Source organism: Muscardinus avellanarius (genome assembly GCF_963383645.1).
Source record: "Muscardinus avellanarius genome assembly, chromosome: 2".
NCBI lineage: Eukaryota > Metazoa > Chordata > Mammalia > Rodentia > Gliridae > Muscardinus > Muscardinus avellanarius.
The window spans coordinates 77,438,378-77,452,961 of NC_137787.1; the positions used below are offsets into that span (position 1 = coordinate 77,438,378).

A 14,584-nucleotide genomic window follows, 5' to 3' on the forward strand; every position below is an offset into this window, starting at 1 on the left:
ACTTCTCCGCACCTCTCTATTTCACACACCCACTTACTATGTTTTGCAACCCTGAGCCCTTTCCTCCCTGCGGCCCCTGTGAGCAGGAGAAGATAAGTGATCTGCCTACTCTTTGCCTCAAAGGTGCCTCCTCTCTGCCCTCATCCCTGCCTGCTTCTCCTAGTCCACATCCTAGAGACCCAGCAACAGATGCTGCCTGGAAGCTCTCGCTAAGTCCCATCGGTCTCCCTAAAACCCCTGCAAATGCTCCTCTCACTTTCCTCCAGATTCCCAGTGGCCCTGACTTAACACCTCCCTTAAAACACTGCGCACCTTGTTTAGTTCTTAGGCATGGCTTATTGTTTTGTTTCAAACTACAAACTTCTTGAGGGCAAACGCTTTCTCTTAGCATGCCCACAAAATCTAGCACAAGATTTGTCACACAGTAGGTATCTAGAAGCCAGTGGAGAAATCAAGAGGAAAAGAGAGGAGGAGGGCACAATAAAAATCACGTGGCGGGGGAGGGAAAGCAGCAGGCTTGGGTTCTGAGACCAGTCGTTCTGGGTTTCATTGTGGGCTCTGCCACTTACTGGGCATGAGACTTTAGACAGGTCTCATCTTTATCTATGTCTCCATTTCTGTAAAATATCCCTATCTGTAAATGAGAAAAAGATGCTACCTCAACACATAATTCTAATTCATATGAAGCCTCAATAAGCTAAAATATATAAAGCACTTTCACAAGACCCAGTGTGCAATGAACACTCAGTAAATGTCAAAACCCAGAATACAAAGGGTCTAGCAGAAGGGATGTCCAATGGAAATGCAAGTGTGCATGCCAAGAGCAGAGGGCATTTATGGCTGATGTCACAAAGAAAGCTAAATTCAAGCTAGCACTGATGGAAGACAGAGGCAGTGGCCAAATGCTCCTCTGAGAACTCAGATGCCCGTTGTTTTGAAAAGATGAATCCTATTTCTGTAATTCAGTAAAGAGAATAATTTGGACAAGAAGATGGCAAAGGAGGCATCAGAGAATGGCCACATGAGCTTGTGGTATTAGCCAGTATGTAAATGTACCCTGCTTTAATATCTGATAATTTGGAAGGGGATGGAAATATAATGCTGAGGGAAAGTCATGTTTCTGCTGCCATCTACAGATGTCAAAGTGCAATGTTGTAAGTTTCTTAGCACACACACACACACACACACACACATTCAGAACAGGCATTCTTGACAACATGAGTGACAGTATACATATGAATTTTAGTTTAAGTCTAGTAAGCAAAATAATTTAGCATATTACAGTAGTAATTTATTTTACTTTTCTTTAAAAAAAAGTACATTTAATAAGTAACACCGACAATTCTGACATGTCAAATTGTATTAAAGCTTTGCAGCAAAACACTGCTACAAGAATTCAGGAGCGAGCAGGCATCTCTTGGGGCAGCCAGACTGCAGCTGCAACCACCAACAGCTTAAACATTATTAAATTGTTTCTATGAGGCATGGCATGAATTGGCTTTTACTTCATACTCCTACACTTCTGTGGTTGTTATTAGAATCACTGTAAATTTCATATATTTGCCTTTTATTGTCTGAATATGAGAAACCAACCAAAAATAAATAAAAGAAAAAACCCCAGAGTCATGTCACCTCAGGAGGCTTCTGCCCCTGTTCATTCCCTTATCCTCTGCTCTCCAAGGCTGCTGTGATGCCCCCCTCAACTTTCTTGTTTGTTATTTTTAAAGGGTTAAGTATAGACAAGAATTATTGGAAAAGCGTTTGATGGAGAAAAAGGAAGTCGCCCTTCAAGAAGCCCATGAAGAAGAAGAGAGAGTGAAGCGCCTGGAAGCCCTCAGGAGACAGGTGTTTATAATTTGGAAATTTTTATGGGTGGTTTAAAAAATGTTTCTAAGTGCTCTTAAGAATATTATTACCGGTGCTTAGTTCATGACATATGATAGGTAAAACACACCTTTTCCAAACGGGCATGGTCTTTATTCCAGGGAACAATTAGATTTATGTTGAACTATTTCCAGTTTATCTGTATATTAAAAGAACTACATCAGCATCTTTTAAAAAAGCTTTCCCCAGATTTAAATGCATCCATATCACCTCTAGTTTATTGTTGAATAGTATTCATTTGCAACAGTTAAACCCTGCATCTAAGCAAAGGATTTGACTGTTCTCCAAAAAATGTGGCAGAGCAAGATAATCTTCTTTGGGGTAGGAACCTGTGCTTGGAAATAGCCTGGAAATAGCCTGGAAATAGCCTACAGTCAACAAACAGATTAAAAGCCACTTCTCAGAAATGCCCTTTTTGTGGAGAAATAAAATTATCCCATTATCTTGACTAGTAAAATTAGGTGGAAATAAACAGTAGATAGCAAGAGCAGGAACTTAAAGACCTGGGAAATGCGATGAAATAGTTTTACTTGGTATTGTCCAGCACTTTAAACTCAAAGTGATCAGTTCAACCCACAAGGGCTAAAGTCCTCTTTGACTCCATTTCCCAGCCGGTAGGAATGACCATCTAGTCGGTGGAGATGATACAGAACCAGGGATAAGAACCGCGGCATCTCGTGTCCTTCAAACTCAGAACAACCTGGGCTGGGAAACTTAACTCCCTCAGCTCCATTTACTCATCTAAAACATGGGAATCATGATACTAGTGCCTCCTTTGAAGGCTTGTAGTAATGTGAATTCAAATTTGCCAAGAAAGTGTAAGAATGTAAAATCTTATTCTTAATACCCTATGTACCAATTGGTTTAATCTTTACAATAATACTATTGTGTAGCTACTATTAATATTCCATTTTATAGAAGAGGAACCTGATGAGGCATAGAGATAGGTGCTTTTTCCAAAATCGCACATTTAGTAAATGTCAAATGGAATTCAAAGCAAGGAGGTCTGGATAAGGGAAAGTACAGATGCAGTATGAATGCTACAACTCTTAGATCGACATTTCTCTTTATTACATAGATTACAGAGATAAATTCAAAGCGTACTAAGGTAAGTCTTGGTATCCTAGATTTGGAAAGTTCAAGTTATTCAATCATTAGGAAATAGCCTTCTGGGAACACGACAATGTCATTATTACTAAACAAATTCTGGTTCAAACTTCAACTTTAATAACTACAGAGTCTATAGGACTAGAATTCCTTCCATCTGTGAGCCCTTTGAAAGAGGAAATATATGTGCTATGATCTGTAATTGATGTTTAGCATTATGCTTTATTTAAGCTAGGAAATGTAATAATTAAGGTATGTTTAACCCCTAGTTATTTCATTACAGTTTTTAACGACATTGGAAATGCCATTTACTTAATGTGAATTCTTGACTTTCAGAATTAACAGGCAGGTGTTACTAATGGTGCATATAATTTACAAAATTAGAAGCTTCTTTTCCTTACGATGCAGGTTTGAATTATCATATAAGACAATGGCACTTGTGTTAAAATGACTGGACAGTTTTTCAGTAGAAAAATGAACAATGATTCACAGCAGTTCCTGGAAATCTAGTTGCCTGGTACAGTGGAAATTCACCTGTCTTGCACAGTAATACCAACACACTGGACTTACCTATCAGCCACTTGCTCTAGATTCAGCATAATCAGATTGAACTCTTCAGAAATCTTCATGGGATTGTTATCAGACATAGTTTGCTAGTAGTTAATCATTGATTTTTTTTCTTTTTCCTTTTTTTCACTTTTGGTTACTTTCAAAGTATCAGATATATAAGTTTTCTATGTAAGATTCTCTATGACTTTTATCAGAAAGGAACAAGTGAAATTATTTAATCATAAGCAAATATATATTATATGCCTTTACATGTAGCCATTTAATATTATGTTTTATGTGTTAACTCCTTTGCGGATCTCTAGGGCTAGCCTGGTTTCAATATTCTTTGTTCTTTCCTTTTTAGGTTTAATACAATTTTTTAACTCCAATGGGCATTAAGCGTTTTTAATGTTGCCCAGGAGTATTTAGCTTGTACCTTGGTCCAAACAGGCATGCTTTCTCTTCTTTCAGGTTGCTGTGGTTGCTCAATTTGATCCTGTTCGAATGATGTCAGATACAGTGGCATCGAAAGCAAGGATGGGTACTGAAATTAAAGAAGAGTTTATTCTTCAAAAGCCACTCTTCACACTGAATACATACAATGAACGCCAGGTAATTATGAAAATTAGCATGATTGATTCAAAACCTATGATGATGATAAGAAATGCAGAAGTGTGTGTTTTGGGTTACAAGTTGTCTTCAATATTTATATTTGAATACTATACACATTAGCATAATATTTACTTCTAACTGAAAGCACATAATCACTGCATAATTCTTAATACTAGAAAACAGTAGGGAACCAAAGAACAAAGCAGTTACCTAAAATGTCATAAACCTGACATTGTAAATACATTTTTAAGTTTAAAAACTTTATAAGGTTGTATATGAGGATTACATTAACATTATTTTGTGGTTTAGATGTTTCTTTGTTGCACTGGTAACTTATAATTAAATTTATGGTATGAATCCTGTTATGATGAGAAACTGCAGAGGAAAACTTCAGAAGTTAAGATTAACAGAAGATAATACATCAGAGCTAATGAACAAATAGAAAGTTTTTCTGTGGAAAAACCACTGTAGGAGTTATTTAACCATTTCTAGAAACTTAGGATCCATTTTAGTCTGTGCTTAGAACTAAGGATGACTTTAAAAAGATCTTTTAGATAGATGGGATAGAAGAGATGTAGGCTAGGAGGGAGGGCAGATGAATGGGCACCACTGAACTTAAGGGAGAAGGTAGCTGTTAATTCACAAATCCAAGAAGAAAATATAATTACATATTTAGTTATGTACATACACAAAAATTACCAATACAATCTCAATAACATGGACAAGGAATGGGAGGAAGTGGGGTGGAATTCAGAGGGAAACACATAAGTGCTGTGTGCATGTGTGCTCCTATCACTCTGAACCTCATTATGATGTATAATTACAATGGACCAATAAAAGTACATCTTAAGAAATCAGCAACTTGCCAGGCGTGGTGGCGCACGCTTTTAATCCCCGCGCTTCGGAGGCAGAGACAGGAGGATCGCGCAAGTTCGAAACCAGCCGCACTGGCTTAAGAGACCCTGTTTCCAAATAAAAATGTAAAAATAGGTCTGGGAGTGTAGCCCGGAGGTAGAAGGGCTTCCAGGAACCCCAGTACCACCAAAATAAATAAATAAATAAATAAATAAATCAGCAAACTTCATTCATCCACTTTCCAATGAAGCCATTGCGCCTCTACTATGTGCTGCATACTTTGCTAGAGAACAAAAAGATAATTTATTCATTTGCTAGTTGAGCAAATATTTATGGAACATATACCATATTCTGGCTGTGTGCAAGATGCAGCTCTAGGCTTCATCCTGAAGAGCTAGATGGGTCGAAAGGAAGTGAGTAGAGAACCATGGTTTAGGAGAGAAAGGGGCATGTTCAGAAATAATGCTGTGAGGGGGAGATCAGCTCCATGTGGAGGTCTAAGGGCTGCTGCAGCCAGGGGAAAAGAAAAGAGCTTAAACATTAAGTGACTGGAAAGTTGGAGGATGTGTCATAGAGGAAACTTTTGATCTCCATCTTAGTCAAAAATTTGGGGAAGTAGTAATGAAATGCACTATAGTTTATTTATAATAATAATAATAATAGGTTGGGAGCATAGGTTAGGATTATAAGGATGCATGGGTAGCTCCAGATGCCGGCTGCCAAAATTGAGAGGGCAGCTAGGGCTTGAAAAGGTTGATGTCAGCAAAGTCTCAGGTGAGCCAAGCAAGTAAAAGTTCTACCACACAGAAGTGGTATGAGGCCCTTGCTGGTGTGTCTTCAGTGGAAAGTATGTGGCAAGGCGCATCTGATAAGTGCTGAGGCATGAGACTGGAAACATGGGTTAGTCAGACTGTGCAAACATCATAAGCCTCACTACTAAGGCATTTGACTTTTGTCCTGTGAAAAGACGTTAAGACTTTAGAGCAAGTTATATAATCAGATTTATATTTTAGCTGTATTCTGAATAGAAAATAGGTGCGGGTGGGCATGGGCTCCTCTTAAGAAGACAGAACCCTCATAGAAATGGCGGTGTATGGGGTCTTGAATTCTTCTGAATGAGAGGGGAAGGGAATAAAGAAAGTGAGGATGATCTTAAGCTAAATAATATTGATAATATTGGTAAGAGCTCACATTGTAGATTCAAATCTACATCCACTATTTATTGGCTGGGTGCAATTGCATAAGCTATTAACATTCATAGGCTTTTTAAAAAATCTTACAATAATTATGTCACTGACTTTGTGAGAATTATAAATAATAAACATAGGCTGCCTAGAATATTGCCTGGCACCTAGTAGTAATTCAATGAATTATAATCACTGGATGATGCTATCATTCACCATTCAAGAATATAGATGGAAAAACAAACTTATGGAGAACTTATTGTGTTATGTCATATTTCAGATGAAGATGTCTAGTACACATTTACAAGAAACTGATTAGCTGCTTCTGGGAATGGGAATTGGGCAATTGAGGGCTGGGTAGGAAATAGAGATCCCCACTTCATTTGCTACCTACTCAAAAATAGAACTGAAATAACTTAGCCTCATAGCCCTGGAACTAAAGAGAGAGGTGAATCCTGGAAATGATTTGGAGTCCTGAGTACAAAGAGGGAATATAACTCCTCCGGAGTGGGTGAGAGTGAATAGGGAGAATATATTGAGGCCAAGGAAAATCTAAGGCTCCAGGCGATGGCCCCTCGGACAAAAATTTGTAATTTATTCTTGATTTATACTCATCACTGCCCTAGCACTGTATCTGACCAGTTGCCAAGTTCTATTGATTCCTCTCTTCACAGTGTTTCTGACAGTTACCACTTCCTTGCTACCAGCCAGTGTAGGCATTTATCACTTCATGTCTAGACAATTGTAGTCGACTCCTGACCGCTCTCTACCTCCATCTTCCCTTTCCTGTCAACCTTAATTTATTCTGAACTTATGATCAGATCCTTCTTCCTCTGAAATTACAATGATTTTATCACTTCTCTAACAGAGAGAAACCAACACAACCGCACTTTCTCCTTAAGCTCTTGGGCATGACCTTCACCAGCACCAGGAGATGGACCTCCATGCTTTTCTACTCTTAGAGCATCTGTCACATGTTTCCACAAACTGCAGTTATCTGTATAACTTATTACACTCACTCATTTAAGAGCTCCTTGAAGGAGGGGCTGCTACCGACACCTCATTGTCTCATATTCTAGAGGGACTTCAAGTCCAGATAAAATGCCTCATTATATATAATCCATATAATCACTTCTTATCATTGTAAACAGTGTCTGTTGACATTTAATATACATACAAAAGAGGACTATGGCCCAATCAACTCTAAATGAAAAAAGAAATTTAATGATTCATATGTCTACTCTCACTTACCATCAGATTGATGGAGTCATTTTCTAGTTCTGTTTGAAATAGAAACCCAGCTTCAGAAGAAAAGTTCCATTGATTTTGTTTTTCAAGTAGTAGCCATGTGTTTAAACTTAATTTACATAGTGCCAAATGATGGAGAAATTAAAATGTCGCTTTAAAGACAGATGCACAAGGTTGTAGCTTAGATGTGTTTTAATCAGTGATTGTATTTTATAATTATAGCCAGTAATAAATAATAAATCAGTGGTAGTACTGAAAGTAAGTTTCTTTTATCTCATCTTTTAATAATATATTGTATCTAGACCAATCTAGTATACAGTATTCTATACAGCCTACATTGGAAATAACTAGCATATTGGAAGTGAATAACTGCAAAAAAAACTTAGATATTTTTACTAAAAATAAGCAGAACGTAGTCACAAAGTATTCACAAAATTTATTCCCATCCAGTCATCTAACATAATATGTGTAGCTTGAAAAAATATGAAACTATGCTAGGCTTGGTAGTGCACGTTTGTAATCCCAGCATTCAGGAGGCTGAGATGAGAGATTGGGGTTCGAAGACAGCCTCAGCTACTTAGTGAGGCTCTCTGCAACTTAGTGAGGCCCTGTTTCAAAATAAAAAATATAAAATAGGGCTGAGGGTGTAGCTCAGAGGTAGAATGCCCCTGGGTTCCATCCCCAGTACCAAAAAATATATAAAACTAAATGATAAATTTTTATTTAGCTCAATTAATTATTAATTTAAATTTTATTTTATTTCTACAGATAATTTCTGACCCTAGACTTCGGTTTGAATTAGCACTTCGAGAAGCTGGACTTCATAAAACATTGTATGCCAAAGAGATCTTACCAAAAATCAGTCCTCAAAAACCTCCAAGAAAGGATATGGAGTCAACTATATTTAAAATCTAGAACCCATACTCAAATCTTATATGTAAACAAGACTTTTCTTTAAGAACAATTGTATGAATAATAATAATGACTACTTTTGACATTTTAAAAATACCAAAGATAGAAATTATAGTATCTACTAATACAGGTTGCCTTTTTAAATAATTTCTAGAATTTTACACACAGTTTCCTATATCCTTAAGTTATATTTAATAGTGCTAACTTCCACAAGAATATGGAACTTAATTATGGCATATGTGGTATATGTACTATCATTTAGTAAACTGTTTTGGAAGTTATGTCATTCCATGAAAAGAACTCTAAATAACTACTTGGGGCATTATAAATAATGGAGCTGCTACCTGCTAATGTTCATTTCTTCTTGTTATTTCGAAACTTGACTTTTTAATTATGGAAGCTTCATTATCATTAATACTTCTATTATTTCTTGATTATTGTAAGAGAAGATTCAATCTTTCTCTAAATTTAGAAACAAATTCGGTACACTATGTTTATTGCAAACCAATCATCTAAACAATTTTGTTTTGCAAATTAGCCCTTAAGAATAAATTAGAAATTAGAAATAGTATTTCAAGTATGGGAATACCTGTTTTGATTTGGAAAAACAAGGCAGTTGTGTGGTTGTTTAGAAGGAATACTTAAAAATGTGTGATATTTGCAATGTTGTCAAAAATTCCAATTATCTAATAAGTATCTAGAGGATTTTATTTAAAAAAAAGCATTTCAAATAAAACTCAAGCATAAATCTTTCACTATTTATAAAAAAAAAAAATGGTTGTTCCATCAAGCAAGGCAGTGTTGTTTAAAGTTACCAGGGCTACTCACTTTCCTCCTCCCCTGCCATTTTCCACCCACCTCCAGCCCAGGAGTGGTAGCTCCAGGCAGTTACTGAAATGATTTTACAAAAGAAAAATGTCAGTCTGACTGGTGGAATCTTCATCTTTATGATTGTCTCCAGTATCATGAGAATGAGTCCAGTTTGTCATAATCAAACTTCATAAAATTTTATGGGAAGACTCCTGGTCCATAATCTAAAATTTAATCTAATACCCTCCCAGCTCACCCTTTTTCATCATAGCAACATCTCATAAAAAAAAAAAGAAGGAATCTTTAACACAGGGCAGGGAGTAGTAGGCACTAGCATTTATGTTACAGGGGCCTTTGGGGTCATAGAGTTCTTTCATAGGCCTCAGACCATAAACTCACAGAAGTCCTGCTATGTCAACATATCCTCTTTACATGGCAAGGTGGTCCTCAGGTCTTTGCCAACATGAACATCTATACTTTGGTCCACAGAAGATCACACTCAAATTCCAACTGAATACATCTCTTAAATGATGATGTTCCCAACAGAGAAGACAAGTTGCTGGAGTTAATACTGCCATTTTGAGAGAGATGAAGATTTGATACGTTGTGAGTTTGTTGAAAACATGAGTCATTGGCTATGCCCAGACTCAGACACTAATAATACTTTTCCTTTAAAAAAAAAAAATAGTATTAAGCTGGGCGTGGTGGCACACGCTTGTAATCTCAGCGCTTGGGAGGCTGAAGACAGGAGGATTGCACAGGTTCGAAGCCAGCCTCAGCTACTTAGTGAGACCCTGTTTCCAAATAAAATATAAAATAGGCCTGGGAGTGTAGCCTGGAGGTAGAAGGCCCCTGGGTTCCATCCCCAGTACCGCAAAAAAGTATTAAATTTAATAGTTAATTACTAATTGCATATTACTAGAAAATACTCAAACTTTCTCTAAATTTAGAGTTCAATTTGCTATACCATGTTTATTTACTATAAAGCAATCATCCAAACTCTTTTATTTTGCACTCGGCATAAACTGTATGCTCAGAGCCAATATGTGCTTTCCATATGATATCTTTGTGTGTGTATGTGGGGGAGGGGGTAATTGGAGGTTGAACCCAGGGACATTCTACCTACAAGCTATATCCTAGCCCTTTTTTATTTTTTGTTTTTAAATGGAGTCTTAATAGATTGCTGAGAGTCTTGCTATGCTACCAAGGCTGGTCTTGAACCCACAATCCTCCTGTCTCAGCCTCCCAAATACCAGAATTACAGGCGTGTGCCACCATACCCAGATCCACGTGATATCTTGATTGATCATAATGACATTATGAAATGTAGTATACATTTTACAGGTTAAAAAATGTTCAGAAAGGTAAAATAATATGCCCTAGATCAGCTGTTTTCAAAGTGAGAAGTTTAATTAATTTAGTAAGTCTTGACCAGCATTTTAAAAATAAAACAAAATAATTGGAAATCCAAATGCCTAGTAACACATACAAAGGTAGAAATCCTAATTAAAATTCCCACTTGAGAAGCTGAGACAGGAGGATTTCATGTTTTAGAATAGCCTCAGCAACTTAGCAAAACCCTGTTTCAAAAATATAAAAAGGGGCCTTGTAAATCCCATGCTTGGGAGGCAGAGACAGGAGGATTGCGCAGGTTCGAAGCCAGCCATGCTGGCTTAAGAGACCCACCAGAGAGAGAGAGAGGGAGAGGGAGAGGGAGAGGGAGAGGGAGAGGGAGAGGGAGAGGGAGAGAGAGAGAGGGAGGGAGAGAGAGAGAGAGAGAGAGAGAGAGAGAGAGAGAGAGAGAGAGAGAAGGAAGAAGAAGGAGGAGGAGGAGGAGGAAGAGGAGGAGGAGGAGGAGGAGGGAGAGGAGGAGGAGGAAGAGGAGAAGGAGGAGGAGAGAGAGAAAGACCCTGTTTCTAAAGAAAAAAGTATAAAAATATGTCTGGGAGTATATCCCAGAGGTAGAAGGGTTTCCAGGAACCCAGTACCACCAAATATATATATATATATACATATATATATATGTATATATATACATATATATATATGTATATATATATATGTATATATATATATATATATATATATTTGGAGTGTAGCTCAGAGGTAAACTGCCTCTAGGTTCAATCCCCAGTACCCCACACCAAAATCTCCCGGTAAGGCTAGACATAGCGGCACACACCTGTAATTCCAGAACTTGGGAAGTTGAGATAGGAGGATCACAGGTTTGAGGATAGCCTTGGCAATTTTTTAGACCCGCACCAGCTTAGCAAGACTCTATTTAAAAATAAAAAAGGACTGAGAATGTGATTTGGAGATAGAATGCTCCGGGTTCAATCCCCAAAATATATAAATCAGTTCACTAACTTTTAATGTATGTACCCACCAGATTGGCAACACAACAAATGTTACAATGCCCAGTGCTGGTGATAGACAACCACAGAAAGCATGCACTGGTGTATATTGGAAAAGTTTAGACTTGCCTAGTAAGGCTGAAAGTCTTCATACTCTTTGATCCAGAAACTCTGTTCCTAGATCTATACACTTGAGATGGTCCTGCAGATATGTACAAAAAGATGAGATCTAGGGTTCCCCCAAATAAACAAATGCCAAATTGTGTTATATCTTCTTATGGAATTGCATGTAGCAATGAAAATAAAAAATATATTAACATGGACATAATATTTAGTGAAAGGAGCCAGGTATAAGTATGGTACATTTGTGTGGTATTTCATTTATCTAAAGTATAAAACCAAGCCAAACTAATTTATATCGTTTAGGTATTCATATATAGGTGATAAAGCAATAGAGAAAAACAAGAAGGTTGTTAAAAATAAAATCAAGGAAATGATTAAGTCTGGGAAATAGGGAAGCAGATCAGGGTAAAGACTTCCAAGTTACTGAAAATGTTTTCTTCCTTAACCAGGCTACTGATTATGTCTATCATCATTTTTAAAAGTGTACATAAGTGTTTTATATACTATTATATCTCAATACTACAAATTTCCAATAAAACAAAAAAGAACCTTAAGAAAGCAAATGATTACTGGGCATGTTGGTGCATACCTATAGTCCTAGTAGGTGGGAAAATCAGACAGGATGATCACAGGTTTGAGGTTAGCCTCAACAACTTAGCAAGGCTCTCAGCAACTTAGTGAGAACCTGTTTCAAGATTAAAAATTTTAAATTAGGGCTCAAAGGTAGACACACACACACACACACGCACACACATGCACACACATGCACACACATGAAAGCATAATTTTATGAGTATATAAAGTGCATCAGATAATCTTTTAGTTAATTTTTAATTTAATATTCCTAATTTGCATGAATTCTGGGCTGAAATCAAAGTATCATTGGGGCTCTATTTCTTTCTGGATGCTCTAGAAGAGAATCTATTTCTTTTCCTTCCTCAGCTTCTAGATTCTGCTCATTGTTCTTGGCTCAGGGACCCCATTCAGTACCGCCAAAAAAAAAAAAAAATCAACAAAATCACTCCATATTCCTCTTCTGCCTCTGTTCTCCACTGATATGGATTCATGAGGTGACCTTGGGCCCACAATGAGCTCAAGACAGTTTTCCTATTTTAAGGTCAGGAGATTAGTAATCTTGATATCCTTTGCCAGGCAACAACATATCCATAGATTCTGGGATTAGGAAATCCACATCTTTGGGAGGCATCTTTTGTCTACTCCAGGGTACTTTTTGTACTGAAGTCAATTTCTGGTTGAGGCTGTAGTCATCTAAGGCTCTCCTTGGCTGGATGGCCATGAAGACTCACTTACATGGCTGCCAGTAGATGCTGACTGTCAGTTGGAGCTCATCTGAGGCTTTCAACTGGGTCATTTACACATGTCTTTCCATATGGCTTGGATGTCTCAAAAAGTAGGAGTGAAGTTCCAAGAGCAAACATAGTAAAAGGCAACAAGTGCAAGCTTCCAAGCCAGTCAAGATCTGCTGGAACTGGCCCAGAGTCTCTATATTCATCAAAGCAATCACAGCTCTCTGCGATTCAAAGGGTTGAGAAATGAGCTCTACTTATTGATAGTGTGTGGCGATGACAAGCTCACACCATAGGAGAGTTATGTGAAATAGGAGAGTTATGTGAAATAGGAGATATTTTTGCAGCCATCTTGGAAAACTTGTCACATTTGTTATCTCGCATGACAAGATGTTCCAGGCTCATGTAAAACATTTCCTGCTCTGATCTGGAATCAGTCTTTTTTCTAACAAGCTTTGGTTCTTTTTTGATGGGAGATGATATTTCAAGTCTAAAATTTAGATGCTAAGGATAACAATGCTACTGGGTTGGTCTATTCAGTAAGCATCACTAGAATAAATATACACACATAGATACAAAATCACTCCTCACATACATATGTGTATATACATATACATATATGTAAATGTAAATAAAGCCATGTTGTCATATTAATTCATTCTGTTACTTCTAATTCAAATTTTATGGAGATTTTACTTCCACTTTGACATTTGTATATTTTTCCTCACTGAGAATTCTCGTGTTCAATGATTAAGAATGTTAAAATATGACATGATTTCTCATTTACATTATTCTAAGTTTTATATATACAACAGTCTTAGAATAAAATACAAAAATGATTTAAAAGCACTATCTTTTATTATCTTATTCCTTTTCCCTTTGTCATAGTGGTATCTAATTGTCAGAGATTACATAAATATTATACACTTCCTTTCCAGCCCTAATTTAATCTTATTTTATAAATATGTTTTTACTGATTTTACCACAATTTATATCAACATCTCATTTGTCATTCTGGTTGTTTGAGTCTTGTTTTTTAGAAGTTTCTTTACAAATTGGTCATGAAAACAATATTTTCTGAGTTCTTGAATGTTGATATCAGTTGTTGGAGTTCTTTAGAGTTGAAAGTCAGTTTTTTCTTATTATAAAAAAAATGCCTTATTTACATTTTCTTTTCCTAGCACAAAATGTCAAGAGGCTGGTTAAAATATGGCTTTCTTTCCCTAATAATCACTTGATCATCTGCCTGACTAGACCTAAAATTTTTTTCATTGCTTTTATAATACAGTACTCTTACTGGACTTTCTCTTAATATTGGTCATTCTGGGTCAGTTTATTCAGTAAAAAGTATTCTCTTTCATAATATAAATTCAATTTTGCTCCAGAATTGTTAATAAATTCGTTTTAATACTTGTTATGTTCTCTTTTTATTTTTTCCCAGGAACTCATTATGCTATAATGCTCTGATGGGTTTTCTTTGTCTATAGTCTTTATCACTTTCTCTCAAATACTTTGAATGTCTTTTTTCTTTTTTGCAAGACTCTTAAGAATTTTTTGCTTGGAGACAATTTCAAGTCTATAGAAAAAACTGAAAACTAAGATTATTGTAACTTTTACATAGATTCACATATCATTTAAT

The 14,584-nt window shown here is 36.6% G+C and overlaps 1 protein-coding gene across 1 annotated transcript in view; it reads left to right on the plus strand.

Annotated features, from left to right (window-relative positions):
* Positions 1 to 8,354, plus strand: part of CCDC148 (coiled-coil domain containing 148) — a gene marked incomplete at its 3' end in the record, with an annotated part of 198,850 nt that extends 190,496 nt beyond the window's left edge. The window contains exons 11-13 of the mRNA XM_080689084.1: positions 1,728 to 1,845; positions 4,012 to 4,152; positions 8,208 to 8,354. Of these exons, the coding sequence (XP_080545210.1) occupies positions 1,728 to 1,845; positions 4,012 to 4,152; positions 8,208 to 8,354 (406 nt within the window). The remainder of the gene's footprint in view (positions 1 to 1,727; positions 1,846 to 4,011; positions 4,153 to 8,207) is intronic.
* Between the last annotated feature and the right edge of the window lie 6,230 nt (positions 8,355 to 14,584).